Source organism: Neoarius graeffei, chromosome 2, assembly GCF_027579695.1.
Source record: "Neoarius graeffei isolate fNeoGra1 chromosome 2, fNeoGra1.pri, whole genome shotgun sequence".
Taxonomy (NCBI): Eukaryota; Metazoa; Chordata; class Actinopteri; order Siluriformes; family Ariidae; genus Neoarius; species Neoarius graeffei.
Genome location: NC_083570.1, coordinates 37,756,265 through 37,774,403, shown reverse-complemented (window position 1 = coordinate 37,774,403; position 18,139 = coordinate 37,756,265). Strand labels below are relative to the sequence as shown.

At 41.6% G+C, this 18,139-nt stretch overlaps 1 protein-coding gene across 2 annotated transcripts in view; it reads right to left on the bottom strand.

Annotated features, from left to right (window-relative positions):
* afg1lb (AFG1 like ATPase b) overlaps positions 1–18,139 on the bottom strand; it is a 114,850-nt gene that overhangs the window by 80,357 nt on the left and 16,354 nt on the right. For both annotated transcript variants that reach the window (XM_060914141.1, XM_060914138.1), the window contains exons 2-3: positions 6,268–6,602; positions 1,257–1,308 (exon numbers count right to left, since the gene is read on the bottom strand). In XM_060914141.1, coding sequence (XP_060770124.1) covers positions 1,257–1,308; positions 6,268–6,602 — 387 coding nt within the window. The remainder of the gene's footprint in view (positions 1–1,256; positions 1,309–6,267; positions 6,603–18,139) is intronic.

Sequence of the window (18,139 nt, the reverse complement as noted above, 5' to 3'; positions counted from 1 at the left end):
AGTTTTTATTTAAAATTTGTTTTACATAGACTTATATTTAGTACAAAATATCTTTTATATAAATATATGGATGTCAGTGCTTCCGTAAATGAGGAAGTAATTCTAATGTTTGTAAACAAATGAACTGATAATGTTTTAACCTGTCAGATAATATTTTTGTTTCACTTTCTAAGTATTTTCGTAGATCACATTTTGTTAATCATTCGTTTTTTGTATTAATTTCTAGTTTTGTTGTTTACAATAAATGTCAACAGGCGATTGACACTGTAACCACATGAAAATCCAGGTCAAAGGTCACGTCATTCCTCGAACTAAAATATAAAATGTCTACCGATATTGTAATATGTGGTAGATATTTACAACAAACTGCAAAAAAAAAAAAAAAATTCTGAATGGAATAGAAAAATCTGAATATTTCAAGCATATAATTTTTTATATATGCTAGGAATTTAATTCTGCTCTAATTCTATTTGTTGCAATCAGATTCCAAATACTCTATAAGCATTCCATTCTGTTATGAATCAGAAAAAAAAATTATTATAAATCACAGCACTTTTATTTTTTTTAAAGTACTTCATCTACTTCAACAATGTTACACAAAGATCGATCCATAACAGTTGTAAATGTAACTTAATTCCACAGGGTGTCGATAATGGTGGACACCGGTGAAAGTGATCACTATTATCGACACCTCACACACACGTTTAAATACAAAATGGCGACTGTCAAATGAAAGCATAAGAAACAAAGTAGGTTTAGACAAGGTCATCATGAAATATCGATGAATTTGATCAGTAAAAAAAAAAATGTCCATGATCTTTCCACCATGCTTACCTGCGATGATAACGTTCGGGTTTTCCTCAAATTGCTGATCGTGCTAAAAAAAATTCCATCTCAGGTAACGAGCTGTGTCATCAGATGACAAAATCAAAGGATGAGAAGGGTCTTCCGGTTGATTAATTAACCAATAACTTTTGTAACTGAAACTCACCTTTGTAAAAAATTTTTTTATTGGTAAATCTGAAAAGGTGTCGATAATTATGGACTGTCGATAATTGTAGCCGCCGCTCTAGTATGCATTGACGTAGAATTGTATAGTATACTGTAGTACAATTAAGCACACTCTTCCCAAGCCGCTATCTTCTAAAAGATGACTAGTTATATGATATCAGTTAATGCTGACCAAAGTTCTGTGTGTTTCAATGAATCTTTAATGGCTGCTATGAAATGTTTAGATCAAGACGTGCTGAACTCACCAACACCACCATGAATGTAGTATCCACGAGGGGGAGGTGGCTTCGCAAAATCCTGTGAGATGACAGATTTTAAAACATTCATGAATATACAGTTAAGTCCATAAGTATTTGGACAGTGACACAATTTGTCATTTTGCCTCTGTACACCACCATGACAGATTTGAAATGAAATAAATCAAGATTGATGGAAGTGTAGATTTACACCTTTAATTCAAGACATTTCACAAATAAATATCAGCCGTTTAGGTTCCCTTCATTTTCACAGGCTCAAAAATAATTGGACGATTGACCGATAAGCAGTTTCATGGTCTGTTTCTTTGTTATTTGCTGACAAATTAAGGAGATAAAAGATCTGGAGTTTATTCCAAGTGTTGAATGTGCATTTGGCAGCTGTTCAAGGGAACTCTGGGAATACGCTATCCAAATAGATGTCGATGCAAGTGAAGGAGGCCATCCTTAGGTCTGTTTTGTTTTTTCAGCCTATCAGAGAGATAGCAGAAGCTTTTGGAGGAGTGGCCAAATCAACAATTTGGTACAATCTTAAAAAGAAGGAATGCACCGGTTACCTCAGCAACACCAAAAGACCTGGAAGACCACGGAAGACAAGTAAGAAGGAAAGGAAGAGCTGATGAGCCAAAACATACCATATCATCTGTCAAACATCCCGGACATGGGCATGGCAATGGAACTGGGTCATAAGCGTTTACTGATAATGACGACTGCTGATAGAAGTAGCAGGATGGATTCTGAAGTGTACAGGGCTGTACTTTCTGCTCAGATTCAGTCAACTGCTGCAAAACTGATAGGACGACACTTCAGAGTACAGATGGATAATAACCCAAAACATACAGTGAAATGTTCTTAAATGGATGAGTCAGTCAACCCAATTGATCATGCTTTTTACTTACTGAAGGCAGAAAGACCCACAAACAAGCAGCAACCGAAGGAGGCTGCAGTAAAGGCCTGGCAAAGCATCTCAGAGGAGAAACTCAACCTTTGGTGATGTCCATGGGTTCCAGACTTCAGGTGGTCATTGAATGCAAAGAATCCATCCATCCATCCATTATCAGTAACCGCTTATCCTGTGCAGGGTCACGGGCAAGCTGGAGCCTATCCCAGCTGACATGGGCAAGAGGCGGGGTCCACCCTGGACAAGTCGCCAGATCATCGCAGGGCTGACACATAGAGACAAACAACCATTCACACTCACACCTATGGTCAATTTAAAGCCACCAATTAGCCTAACCTGCATGTCTTTGGACTGTGGGGGAAACCGGAGCACCCGGAGGAAACCCGCACAGACACGGGGAGAACACGCAAACTCCACATCAGCCCCCATTGACCACTGGGCTCGAACCCAGAACCTTCTTGCTGTGAAGCAACAGTGCTAACCACTACACCGCCATGCCGCCCCACAAAGAATCCAAGTATTAAAAATATTTATAATTGTTAGTTTTCCGAATAACTTTTGAGGCTGTGAAAATGGAGGGATTATGGAAAAAATGGCTGTAATTCCTAAACAGTTAATGCAATATTTTGTTAAACCCCTTGAATTAAAGCTGAAAGTTGCACAATTTTTTTCCCAGTCAGATCAAGAAGTGGTAATGGAAAAATGTCCTTGTGGTTAAGTAACTGCTATGTTGAACTTTTTTTTTTTAATTTAAAAGTGAGGTTTTTCTGAAATTACAGGATTTTCATAAATACCAAGTTTCTTGAATCAATGTTTCTACGAATGATTTATGAATAAATCTGTTTGTACCTAGCTGGATAAATGAGGCCCATGCTTCCTAGAACCTTTGGAGGAAAAACAAACATTCTCACAATCTCGTAGATCTTTCATCTTATTTATTAATTTTTTTTTCCGCGCTCAACTCACTGCCAAAAAGTTGCGAGTTTGTTGCCAAAAAGCTCTATTTTTTTCCCCTCAGGATCATAGAACTTGTCCAGGTTTTGATACTGGCTAATGATCTCCAGCTGTTTACATTTGTGGTGTAATGAAAGTAAAGGATTTTTTTCTGGCACCGCTTCCAAAGAGTTTGAAAGCACAAAATGTGCCTAATTGTAGATCTGGAAACTTGGGGAGCCTCAAAATGCTACTAACTTCTACAAATCTGTGATCCTTGGAGAAATTTTGGTCTCTCTAATCACTTTCTTCACTATGTGTGGGGGTAAATTATACTTCCATGCTTTTCCAATCAGGTTCATTACAGCTTTGGTTGCCTTAAGCTTCTTAATTATTGAGTATTTTCAGACATGTATTTTTATAGCCACCACATGTTTTATAATGGTTGACATACTTGTGTATATCATTTCATTTATGCATTTGTGATCATCTCATCATCTCTGGCCGCTTTATCCTGTTCTACAGGGTCGCAGGCAAGCTGGAGCCTATCCCAGCTGACTACGGGCGAAAGGCGGGGTACACCCTGGACAAGTCCCCAGGTCATCACAGGGCTGACACATGGACACAGACAACCATTCACACCTACAGTCAATTTAGAGTCACCAGTTAACCTAACCTAACCTGCATGTCTTTGGACTGTGCGGGAAACCGGAGCACCCGGAGGAAACCCACGCGGACATGGGGAGAACATGCAAACTCCTCACAGAAAGGCCCTCGCCGGCCATGGGGCTCGAACCCGGATCTTCTTGCTGTGAGGCGACAGCGCTAACCACTACACCACCGTGCCGCCCCATTTGTAATCAATCATTCTCATATTAAAAAATGAAGGGATGGCAGTGAAACAGGAAGTTATGGACAGCCACTTGAGAGGTTTTTTTTTTCTAAAACACTAATTTCTATTTATTTTCCCCACAAGTTCTGTTAAAAGAGACAAAACAATTAGTCAACATGAACCACCCTCTATCCTTTTCTCCATTTTTTTTCCCTGTGCTGAAGTACTGGAAAAAAGTGGACGACGGCCTTATGACCCGTTGCAGACTTTTAGAACGCCCAGCAGCTCAGTCATGCTAGACTGGTCAAACACAGCAAAGTGACTAAAAGCACAAGAATTGTTTAAGACAGACTCCTCCTCCACACTTTTATGGACTCGTGTAAGAGTTCTGTTTTTCCAATTGATTAATCGCTTCTTAATTGTTCTGCGGATTTGCAAGGAAGCACTGCAGCCTTTCTATCCTAATGAGATTTTAATTATTAAAATGTTTACTTAGTTTTTATTTAGTCTTCATTGAGTCTGGAAGTTTAGACTTTACCCTCATCAAGAAAAGCAGATTTTCTGATTATTCAAATTGGAGGCACCCCTAAGCCAACAGCACCGTGAGCTGGCCTAGTGGTTAGCATGTCCGCCTCTTGACTGGGAGATCGCGAGTTCTACTTGCGGTTGGGTCATACCAAAGACCTTCATAAAAATGGTACCTACTACCGTGTGGCAAAGCACACTGCAATATGGATGCGAGTGGGGAAGTCAAACTCTTGTGGTTACCAGAGGACTAGCCCCCCACTGTAACCCTAGCTGTATAGAGGAGAGGTTGAGGGCTATGGAGATCGGCACCGCACCCATATGCCTTAAAGAGCTGGTTAGTACTGGGCCAGGAGACTACCTGGGAAGACCAGATTCTGGCGTGAGAGGGACTTTGACTTGACTAAGCCAACATGAGACAAGCTACTACCTGGGTATGTAAAGGCTAACATGTGCTTCCTCCAAGACAGGTGAAGCCAGCCAATCACTTCTTTTCAAACTGCTGCATCACAAGGCAGAGTAACACTCTCAGAGGAAAGCGCTATCTACCCTCTTCTGCATACATAAGCTCACAGATGCCCTCAATTGACTCATGTTGTTGTGATTGATAGGAGCAGTGAGAGCAAGTTATTTTTTTAAGTTTTGCTTCCATGGATCCCAACCACAGCTTTGGCGTGGTCAGGATTCAAACTCTCGATCTTCCAGTGGTTGGCCAAATACGTTTCTGGAAGTCTGAACAATGCCAACAATCAGCTAGACGCAGAGGCCACCTAGAAGAATTCGAGCAACTTTTGGCACTGGTGAATAAAATAAAGGTTTATCTGCTGACTCTTGTCCTGCTGCTGTACTCTCTGGGTGTGCTCCAGAATTAGCCTTCTACCGAAGTTCATGATTTTCTAACAGCAACTGCTTCAGTTTCTCCTGAGCTTCAGGGAAAAATCCTGCTCATTCAAACACTTATAAATACTACCTGTAGCCCAAGTTCTCCATGTTCATCCTTGTTTAATTAGTCAGTGAAGAAATGACCCATTTGACTCATTTTGCAGCTCGACAAATGGGCATACACTGGTAATTGTACAGCTCATGTAACTCCTGATATTTGGAGCAGACAGGCATAAATTATTTTGATGTCATTAAAAAATGCTTACAGTCTCATCTTCTGAGCGATAAATATGCATTTTGGGTCTGCGTGACTGATTTCTAAGAGTAGGTGACAATTATTATAGATAATAGAAACATTATCGTGCTGCAAGGCCCCTCTTCCTGTTAACATTCATGAAATACAAAACTCAGTTCATCTGCTACCAGCATCCCACACACCTTGGTTGCTTGCTTTCTCTCTCTCTCTCTCTCTCACTCACTCACACACACAGAAACACTCTTAACCAGAAGGGACACACACTGGGAGAGCACACACAAAATCATACACTATTACCTACACATACATTCAGGACAGAGTGATGCCAATTCAAAACATTGAGCTGACTGTGATTAGTGCTGTACTGAGAAAAAGCCTGAATATCGCATGTTAAAATGCTTGAATGTCACTTTTGAAAAGGTGTAACTCCTGGACAGGGTGAATAATGACGTCAGACTGAGTGTGTGCATACTACAAGTGATGGTATAGAAAGCAAGGAAATCTGTACTATTTGCCCCAAATACCCCCTAAACTGTTGCAGAAAACCAATTTTAAACTAAAAACAACATGTCAATGAGTAATCCACAGTGACAACAGAAGCGATGTTACAGATTTGGTTTATTTTCTGCAGGTAATCAGTGTGACTTGATTTGTTCCCATTCAAAATACATACCTTTTCAGCGTCACACTCTTCTTTCTGTGCCTGTTCCTTTATGCTTTCCTTTGTCTTAACTCTCTGTTCTGGTTTGTAGATTTTGGAAACTTTGTCACTGAAGCTATTGTCCTTCCTGTTCTCTTTGGTCTCAGGAAGAGGAAGAGGGAGGTTGGTATATCTTGCCATCTCTCCATGCAGCTTCTCAAGCTGACAAAGTGCAGCTTTCTGCAGACTGTCTTCAAGGAGCAACCCAGAGTGCACCAGATTGTCATAGTGAGCAATGGGTCCAATGGGTGTGTTGGTGCAATCTGGGCTAGTTGACAAGCATCTATTTTTATTCGTTGTCCAACGACCTGGAAGAAGATACCAGATTCAGTCACTTGTATGGAACTGTCTGGGACATTGCTGGTTCTTGAGATTAATCAGGGATCAGAGAACAATAGTACAACCCCGATTCCAATAAAGTTGGGACAAAGTACAAATTGTAAATAAAAATGGAATGCAATAATTTACAAATCTCAAAAACTGATATTGTATTCACAATAGAACATAGACAACATATCAAATGTCGAAAGTGAGACATTTTGAAATTTCATGCCAAATATTGGCTCATTTGAAATTTCATGACAGCAACACATCTCAAAAAAGTTGGGACAGGGGCAATAAGAGGCTGGAAAAGTTAAAGGTACAAAAAGGAACAGCTGGAGGACCAAATTGCAACTCATTAGGTCAATTGGCAATAGGTCATTAACATGACTGGGTATAAAAAGAGCATCTTGGAGTGGCAGCGGCTCTCAGAAGTAAAGATGGGAAGAGGATCACCAATCCCCCTAATTCTGCGCCGACAAATCGTAGAGCGATATCAGAAAGGAGTTCGACAGTGTAAAACTGCAAAGAGTTTGAACATATCATCATCTACAGTGCATAATATCATCAAAAGATTCAGAGAATCTGGAAGAATCTCTGTGCGTAAGGGTCAAGGCCGGAAAACCATACTGGGTGCCCGTGATCTTCGGGCCCTTAGACGGCACTGCATCACATGCAGGCATGCTTCTGTATTGGAAATCACAAAATGGGCTCAGGAATATTTCCAGAGAACATTATCTGTGAACACAATTCACCGTGCCATCCGCCGTTGCCAGCTAAAACTCTATAGTTCAAAGAAGAAGCCGTATCTAAACATGATCCAGAAGCGCAGACGTCTTCTCTGGGCCAAGGCTCATTTAAAATGGACTGTGGCAAAGTGGAAAACTGTTCTGTGGTCAGACAAATCAAAATTTGAAGTTCTTTATGGAAATCAGGGACGCCGTGTCATTCGGACTAAAGAGGAGAAGGACGACCCAAGTTGTTATCAGCGCTCAGTTCAGAAGCCTGCATCTCTGATGGTATGGGGTTGCATTAGTGCGTGTGGCATGGGCAGCTTACACATCTGGAAAGACACCATCAATGCTGAAAGGTATATCCAGGTTCTAGAGCAACATATGCTCCCGTCCAGATGACGTCTCTTTCAGGTTAGACCTTGCATTTTCCAACATGACAATGCCAAATCACATACTGCATCAATTACAGCATCATGGCTGCGTAGAAGAAGGGTCTGGGTACTGAACTGGCCAGCCTGCAGTCCAGATCTTTCACCCATAGAAAACATTTGGCGCATCATAAAACGGAAGATAAGACAAAAAAAAAGACCTAAGACAGCTGAGCAACTAGAATCCTACATTAGACAAGAATGGGTTAACATTCCTATCCCTAAACTTGAGCAACTTGTCTCCTCAGTCCCCAGACAGTTACAGACTGTTGTAAAGAGAAAAGGGGATGTCTCACAGTGGTAAACATTGCCTTGTCCCAAGTTTTTTGAGATGTGTTGTTGTCATGAAATTTAAAATCACCTAATTTTTCTCTTTAAATGATACATTTTCTCAGTTTAAACATTTGATATGTCATCTATGTTCTATTCTGAATAAAATATGGAATTTTGAAACTTCCACATCATTGCATTCCGTTTTTATTTACAATTTGTACTTTGTCCCAACTTTTCTGGAATCGGGGTTGTAACATACTGTATTTAACTAGCAGTTCTGTTCCATCCATCTGAACCACCAAGGGGCTGAAATTCAAGTCAAGTTTATTTGTATTGCGCTTTTAACAACTGACAGTGTCGCAAAGCAGCTTTACAGAAAAGTAAAGACTTTAAACTTATGAGCTAATTTTATCCATAATAAATGTATTTATCCCTGATGAGCAAGCCTGAGGCAATGGTGGCAAGGAAAAACTCCATCAGACGACATGAGGAAGAAACCTTGAGAGGACGCAGACTCAAAAGGGAACCCACCCTCATTTCGGTGATAACAGATAGCTTGATTATAAATAACTTACTTCTACAACTGTGTCCTATATAGTCACAAAGTACAACTGTGTAACCAGGAAATTCATTACAGTTTTAGTATGAAGTCTATTTTGTTGAAGTTATCAATTGTTCAGTGATGCAGACTTAAGTACAAAACTGTTCATGACAACTGCAGTCCTAAAGTTATCATGTCAATTGTAGGCTTAAACAATCACAGCAAAACTGTAAGTGTCCAGAGCCATCTTCCAACTGTGACTTTCGACAGTCCATATGGGGCCATCCTCCACAGGAGCGATGTGATGAGACTTCAGCCAGAAGTAGGGCATCAGGATGGATCAGGCAGGTCTGAAGAGCAGAAGAGGTCAGCATCACCTATATCTCAGGATTGACATGTAACTCGGAGAGGGACAGATGGGGATGGGGTGGGGGGACAGACAGAAAACACAGGTTGTTGGGCATGCCCCATGTCACCTAATGGTTTAGAACAGCATACATTTTGTGTTGAGTGCAACTGGGGACTCTGGCAAGACTAACTATGACAGCATAACTAAAAGGGAAAGCCAGAAGGTAACACAGACATGAGGGAGCCCTGGGACATAAAGCAGTCAGCCACTCCATCGTCAACAAACACAAATGAATCGGTGAGAGTGTGGGGTTTGGCAGCATCCATACAGTACATCCCAGTTTACCAAACCACTATGTCTGAGGGGGGCGGCACGGTGGTGTAGTGGTTAGCGCTGTTGCCTCACAGCAAGAAGGTCCTGGGTTCGAGCCCCGGGGCCGGCGAGGGCCTTTCTGTGTGGAGTTTGCATGTTCTCCCCGTGTCCTCCGGTTTCCGCCACAGTCCAAAGACATGCAGGTTAGGTTAACTGGTGACTCTAAATTGACCGTAGGTGTGAATGTGAGTGTGAATGGTTGTCTGTGTCTATGTGTCAGCCCTGTGATGACCTGGCGACTTGTCCAGGGTGTACCCCGCCTTTCGCCCGTAGTCAGCTGGGATAGGCTCCAGCTTGCCTGTGACCCTGTAGAAGGATAAAGCGGCTAGAGATAATGAGATGAGATGAATGAGACTATGTCTGAGGACTCTCAGTTCACCTACAGTAGTATGCAGACTGACACCTGAAAATGTGTTCAGAGACAAGCACCATTCTCCTGTTGTTATGATGGGTATAATTAAACTTGTAGAACATCCTGGTAGCTTCAGTGAAGACTTCCTGTATTGGGCTGTCTCCAAGTAATGCTCATGAGGAGGAAACACTCCTCATATACAGTGGGGCAAAAAAGTATTTAGTCAGCCACCAATTGTGCAAGTTCTCCCACTTAAAAAGATGAGAGAGGACTGTAATTTTCATCATAGCTACACTTCAACTATTAGAGACAGAATGGGGGGAAAGAATCCAGGAAATCACATTGTAGGATTTTTAATGAATTAATTGGTAAATTCCTTGGTAAAATAAGTATTTGACGCGGTACGCGGTGGTCCGGATCACCGTATTTTCCATACAAAACGAGGGCATTAATTAATTATTTTTCCTGGATTGTGGTCCGGTTGACCGTATGCTGTATTATATTACGATATAAATAAAAACTTACCAAAATCATACTGTGTTTGTCATTTAATACGAGTTTTTTTACAAAGTCGTACATCATTTGTTATTTTTTCTCAAACCGGAAGAGAAATGCATGCGTAAAACACACGCGCAATAAAAGATACCAGTTCTAACGCATGTAAAAAAGCGGGAGCTGCCACGAGGGAAGTGAAAAATAATTTTACCAACTTTCGTCATTATGTCTCAGGGTGGTTATGAACAGCTTCTAAGGAATAAGAAAAAATGTGCTAGAGACTACAAAGCAACAGAAGAAAGGGCAAAGGAAAGAATTTATTCTAAATTAGGGGAAGAAGTAGCTGAAAATTTAAAATTTATTTGTCTTCTGAACTTGGTGGTCCGGACCACACCTGAAAACGGCGTGGTCCGGACCACAACGGTAGTCCGGACCACCGCGTACCGCGTCATTTGGCCACCTACAAACAAGCAAGATTTCTGGCTCTCACAGACCTGTAACAACTTCTTTAAGAGGCTCCTCTGTCCTCCACTCGTTACCTGTATTAATGGCACCTGTTTGAACTCATTATCAGTATAAAAGACACCTGTCCACAACCTCAAACAGTCACACTCCAAACTCCACTATGGTCAAGACCAAAGAGCTGTCAAAGGACACCAGAAACAAAATTGTAGACCTGCACCAGCTGGGAAGACTGAAGCTGCAATAGGTAAGCAGCTTGGTGTGAAGAAATCAACTGTGGGAGCAATTATTAGAAAATGGAAGACATACAAGACCACTGATAATCTCCCTCGATCTGGGGCTCCATGCAAGATCTCACCCCGTGGGGTCAAAATGATCTCAAGAACGGTGAGCAAAAATCCCAGAACCACATGGGGGGACCTAGTGAATGACCTGCAGAGAGCTGGGACCAAAGTAACAAAGGCTACCATCAGTAACACACTACACCGCCAGGGACGCAAATCCTGCAGTGCCAGACGTGTCCCCCTGCTTAAGCCAGTACATGTCAAGGCCCGTCTGAAGTTTGCTAGAGAGCATTTGGATGATCCAGAAGAGGATTGGGAGAATGTCATATGGTCAGATGAAACCAAAATAGAACTTTTTGGTAAAAACTCAACTTGTGTTTGGAGGAGAAAGAATGCTGAGTTGCATCAAAGAACACCATGCCTACTGTGAAGCATGGAGGTGGAAACATCATGCTTTGGGGCTGTTTTTCTGCAAAGGGACCAGGACGACTGATCCGTGTAAAGCAGGGGTGTCCAAACTGATCCATGAAGGGCCGTGTGGCTGCAGGTTTTCATTCCAGCCATGCAGCAGCACACCTGACTTGGCTCATTCAATCAACTGAACTGTCTTCACACAGTCAAATACTTGCAGCCACACCCACCCTTTAATCAAGGGTGGGTGTGGCTGCAAGTATTTGACTGTGTGAAGACAGTTCAGTTGATTGAATGAGCCAAATCAGGTGTGCTGCTGCATGGCTGGAATGAAAACCTGCAGCCACACGGCCCTTCATGGATCAGTTTGGACACCCCTGGTGTAAAGGAAAGAATGAATGGGGCCAGGTATCATGAGATTTTGAGTGAAAACCTCCTTCCATCAGCAAGGGCATTGAAGATGAAATGTGGCTGGGTCTTTCAGCATGACAATGATCCCAAACACACCACCCGGGCAACGAAGGAGTGGCTTCGTAAGAAGCATTTCAAGGTCCTGGAGTGGCCTAGCCAGTCTCCAGATCTCAACCCCATAGAAAATCTTTGGAGGGAGTTGAAAGTCCGTGTTGCCCAGCGACAGCCCCAAAACATCACTGCTCTAGAGGAGATCTGCATGGAGGAATGGGCCAAAATACCAGCAACAGTGTGTGAAAACCTTGTGAAGACTTACAGAAAACGTTTGACCTCTGTCATTGCCAACAAAGGGTATATAACAAAGTATTGAGATGAACTTTTGTTATTGACCAAATACTTATTTTCCACCATAATTTGCAAATAAATTCTTTAAAAAAATCAGACAATGTGATTTTCTGGATTTTTTTTTTTTCTCATTTTGTCTCTCATAGTTGAGGTATACCTATGATGAAAATTACAGGCCTCTCTCATCTTTTTAAGTGGGAGAACTTGCACAATTGGTGACTGACTAAATACTTTTTTGCCCCACTGTATACATTTTGGTCTCTCACAGTAGGGCCTGGGTGTTCAACCCATATACAGGCAATAATGAAGGCAACCTGCCACGACTTACCTCTATAATACAACCCCAATTCCAAAAAAGTTGGGACACTGTGTAAAACATCAGTAAAAACAGAATGTGACGATTTGTAAATCATGCAAACCCTATATTTCATTGAAAATAGTACAAAAACAACATATCAAATGTTGAAACTGAGAAATTTTGGTTTTTTTTAATATATGCACATTTTGAATTTGATGTCAGCAACACATTTCAGAAAAGCAGGCGGCACGGTGGTGTATCACTGTCGCCTCACAGCAAGAAGGTTCTGGGTTCAAACTTTGCGGATGACAGAGGCCTTTCTGTGTGGAGCTTGCATGTTCTCCCCGTGTCTGCGTGGGTTTCCTCCGGGTGCTCCAGTTTCCCCCTACAGTTCAAAGATATGCAGATTGTACAATGGGACCACTGTAATTGGTGCAAGCTGTAGTGGTTTCCAAGCCATAATGTATGTACATATATAGATCTTGCTATGGCAAAAAGCTAATAAATTAAAAGACTGAAAAAGTTGTGTAATGCTAATAAAACCCTAATTTGGTTAATTGGCAACAGGTCAGTAGCATCCTTCCCTTCCCGCGCCTGTGGCGCATTGGGCGGCGCCGATCTCCATTTCCAAGGTCAGTAACATGACGGAGTATAAAAAAAAGACCATCCCGGAGAGGCTGAGTCTCTCAGAAGTAAAGATGCGGAGGGGTTCACCGCTCTGTGAAAGACTGTGTGGGCAAACAGTGCAACAATTTAAGAATAACGTTCCTCAATGTAAAATTGCAAAGATTTTGGGGATCACATCATCTATGATATATATCATCATTAAAAGATTCAGAGAATCTGGAGAAATCTCTGTATGCAAGAGATGCAAGAGTCAAGGCTAAAAACTGACATTGGATGCCTGTGATATTCAGGCCCTCAGGTGACACTGCATTAAAAACAGACATGTCTATTGTGGAAATAACTGTATGGGCTCAGGAACACTTCGGAAAACCATCGTATGTGAAAACAGTTCATTACTGCATCCACAAATGCAAGTTAAAACCACACTTACTTATAATGCCTGCTGGCATATAGGGCAGCACCAAAGGATGACCACTTCTGTCTATCCTGGGCCAATTCCTGTACTGTGCCCCAAGTGTGGTTCAGGATCTTCATTTCTGACTCTACTGGCGACACACCGTGTTCTTGGTGCGCCCTCTCTTAGGCTGTCCTTCTGGGGTCCAGTGTAGAGCAGTATGTGTGATGTTATCTCGCCCTCTTCAAAGGATGTGTCCAATCCATCTCCATTGCATGATAATGGTTTCCATGCTATCCTGATTACACTGAGCGAGTAGTTCTTGGTTAGAGATGGTTCTTGGCCAGATGCAGCACAGAATTCAATAGAGATTCTTGGTGTGGAATGCTGAGAGTTTGGAAATGTCATACCCAGTCATCCTCCAGCATTCTGAACCGTATAGAAGTGTAGATAGAACACAGCTTTTGTACAATCTTAGCTTGGTATTGGTGCTATATTGTGATGACCTCCATACATTCAACATTACGAAGGCTTTTCTGGCTTTGATGATTCTACTCCTTAATATCACTACCTGCCCCTCCATCGGGCCTGACAATGCTGTGTAGGTAGATGAACTCCTCTGTTGCTCGCAAGTCTACCCCATCTACTCTGACTGATAAAGGGTTTGGGATGTTGAGAGTCATGATTTAGGTAAGCACAGGTTCTCAAAGATAGTTATCCATGCAGGAGCTAATGATATACGCCTTCGTCAGTCTGATGTTACTAAGAGTAACTTTGTAGAGGTGTTTAAATTAGCGAAGGCGATGTCCGATGCTGTAGTATGCTCTGGCCCCATCCCAATGTGGCGTGGCGATGTAGCTTACAGCAGGTTATGGTCGCTGAACTGCTGGCTGTCCAGGTGGTGCTCTGAAAACAGTGTGGGCTTTATAGATAATTGGGCTAATTTTGAGGGCACTGCTGGCCTGTTAGGGCGGGACGGTATCCATCCCACTCGGGAAGGTGCTGCTCTCATTTCCTGCAGCATAGGTCATAGTCTCAAAACAGGCCTAGTTAATTTCTGACAATCCATAGCCAAGGCCAGGGAGCAGACGAACAGGCTAAACCGACTGTCTGCTAGCTGCACAGAGTCGTCACTCAGGGTCCACTACATCGAGACTGTGTCTGTTCCCCGAGCTCAACAAAAAGGTAGAAATTTTCAGAGTTTGTTCCAGTAACCTAATCAATATAAAATTAGATCATACTGACTGTACAGCTGCTGCCAGCACTTTTGATCTAAAGGTGGGGCTATTAAATATTAAATCTCTTACATCTAAAGTGCTAATGGTTAATGAACTCATTACTGATCAGGAGTTTAATGTACTTTGTTTAACTGAAACATGGATTAAGCCAAATGAATATATAGCATTAAATGAAGTGAGTCCTCCTGGATACAGTTATATACACCAGCCTCGTCTAACTGGCAGAGGAGGAGGCGTTGCAGTTATTTATAACGATTATCTAGGTGTGTAACAAAAACCTGGTTATGAATTTAATACATTTGAAGTTCTTCATACTCATATAATGTATGTAGCCTCGAAAAATGTCTACCCAGTTAATTCCATTGCTTGTTATTTACAGGTCCCCGGGGCCATATTCTGAGTTTCTTTCTGAATTTGCAGATTTTATTTCAGATCTGGTTATTTCCTTAGACAAAGCTTTAGTTGTTGGCGATTTTAATATTCACTTCGATAACCCAGAAGACCCTTTAAAAACAGCGTTTGTGTCCATCTTAGATTCAGTCGGGATTAAGCAGAATGTCATAGGACCGACCCATAATGGTGGTCACACCCTTGATCTAGTACTAACATTCAGATTAAACGTAGACAATATAGTCATACTTCCACAGTCTGAAGTTATCTCAGATCATTATCTCATCTCATTCAAACTATGTCTGAGTAATAATATATTTACCTCACCACGCTACTGTATTAAACGTACTTTCACGTCAACTACTACACAGAGCTTTATAAATGATCTCCCAGAGTTGTCAACTTTGATTGGGTCACTGTCAGCCCCTGCAGAACTTGATCAGGCAACTGAATGCTTAGAGTCAACATTCCGCCATACTTTAGATAATGTAGCTCCTCTAAAAAGGAAAATGGTCAGAGACAAAAAATTAGCACCCTAGTATAATGATGACACTCGCACATTAAAACAGACCACTCGAAAATTGGAACGTAAATGGCGTCAAACAAAATTGGTAGTGTTCAAATTAGCTTGGAAGGAGAGCTTCCTGAAGTATAGAAAAGCTCTTAGTGCTGCAAGATCAACATATTTCTCCTCCCTAATAGAAGATAACAAAAATAATCCTAGATTTCTATTTAATACTGTAGCAAAATTAACCAGGAATAAGTCCACTATCGACACATGCACACCTCAGTATGTAGTAGCAACGACTTCATGAATTTTTTTAATGACAAAATTGAGAATATCCAACAAAAAATTCAAACTACTAATTTAAGGTCAGACAATGAAAGTGACCTTGTAGTTAACTATATAACTGTATCAGATCATCAGTTAGAATGTTTTACTCCCCTTAAAGAAACTGAATTACTTTCATTAATCTCTACATCAAAAGCCTCAACTTGCATACTAGATCCCTTACCTACACATCTATTCAAACAGATAATGCCTGGAGTAATTGAACCGCTTCTAAAAATAATAAATTCTTCTCTTACGATTGGCTATGTACCCAAATCCTTTAAACTAGCAGTTATCAAACCCCTGATTAAAAAACCTGACCTTGATCCCTGTCAGCTGTCCAATTATCGGCCAATATCAAACCTCCCCTTTATCTCCAAGATCCTTGAAAAAGCTGTGGCACCGCAGTTATGCTCATATTTACATAGGAATAACATCCATGAAATGTATCAGTCAGGATTTAGACCACATCATAGCACAGAGACAGCACTGGTTAAAGTAGTAAATGACCTACTGTTGGCATCTGATCAGGGCTGTGTCTCGCTACTTGTGTTGCTTGACCTTAGTGCAGCATTTGATACCATTGATCATTCCATTCTTCTGGATAGACTAGAAAATGTTGTGGGAGTTAAGGGAATGGCCCTCTCCTGGCTCAGGTCTTATCTAACTGATCGTTATCAGTATGTTGATATAAATGGTGATATTTCTAGACGTACCGAGGTAAAGTTTGGTGTTCCACAAGGTTCTGTCTTGGGTCCACTGCTTTTTTCTCTATATATGTTAACTCTGGGTGATATTATTCGTAAACATTGTATTAGTTTCCACTGTTATGCTGATGACACACAGTTGTATGTCTCTGCAAAACCTGATGAGAGACACCAGCTTAATAGAATTGAGGAATGTGTTAAGGACATTAGACACTGGATGCTTATTAATTTCCTTCTGCTTAACTCTGACAAGACTGAAGTACTTGTACTAGGACCACATACAGCTAGAAGTAAGTTTTCTGATTACACAGTGACTCTGGATGGCCTTTCTGTTTCTTCACGTGCAGCAGTAAAAGACCTCGGAGTGATTATTGACCCCAGTCTTTCATTCGAAACTCACATTGATAACATCACCCAGATAGCTTTTTTCATCTCAGAAATATTGCAAAGATAAGAAATTTAATGTCATTGCGTGACGCAGAAAAACTAGTCCATGCTTTCGTTACCTCCAGGTTGGATTATTGTAATGCCTTACTGTCTGGATGTTCCAATAAGTGCATAAATAAGCTCCAGTTAGTTCAAAATGCAGCAGCAAGAGTCCTTACTAGAACTAGAAAATATGACCACATCACGCCTGTCTTATCCACACTGCATTGGCTCCCAATCAAATTTCGTATTGATTATAAAATACTACTATTGACCTTTAAAGCACTAAATGGTCTCGCACCACAGTACCTGAGTGAACTTCTGCTCCTCTATGACCCGCCACGCCTACTTAGATCAAAAGGTGCAGGCTATCTGCTGGTATCTCGTATAGTGAAGGCTACATCAGGGGGCAGAGCCTTTTCTTACAAAGCCCCACAGTTATGGAACAGCCTTCCAAGTAATGTTCGGGAATCAGACACAGTCTCAGCATTTAAGTCTAGGCTGAAAACATATCTGTTTAGTCAAGCCTTTTGTTAATGGTGTTGATGAGGTAAAGGTGTAGATCTGGAGGGTCCTCAGACATATAGTGTTTTGGTAAACTGGGATGTATGGATGCTGTCAGTCCCCACTCGCTTGCTCACTCGAGTTTGTTGATGGTGTAGTGGCTAGCTGCTTTATGTCCCGGGGCTCCCTCATGCCTGTGTTACCTTCTGGCTCTCTCCTTTTAGTTATGCTGTCATAGTTAGTTGCCGGAGTCCCTGCTTGTACTCGGTGCAATATGTATACTGCTCCTACTTATTCAGGTGACATTGGGCATACCTAACAACCTGTGTTTTCTTTCCCTCCCCCCACCCCAAATCTGTCCCTCTGAGTTACATGGAGTCAACAGGAAATCTTTTGGTGGAGAGGGTGGAGACCTCGACTGGCTATCATAGCCTGCAGGGAATCGGCCGTCAGACTTTCTGTCGCATGTCCCAGACCCGGTGAAATGTAACTGAATTGTCTTGGCCAGCCCTAAGGGTCCCATCTGCATCTCATCATTGCTGAGGAGTGTGCTCCCATCACCCAATCAAGCATCCAGCCAGAGCAGGTCATGATATATTTTTTACCATATTAACATGCCATTGTTGTGTGTTATGCCTGATGTAAAGACTC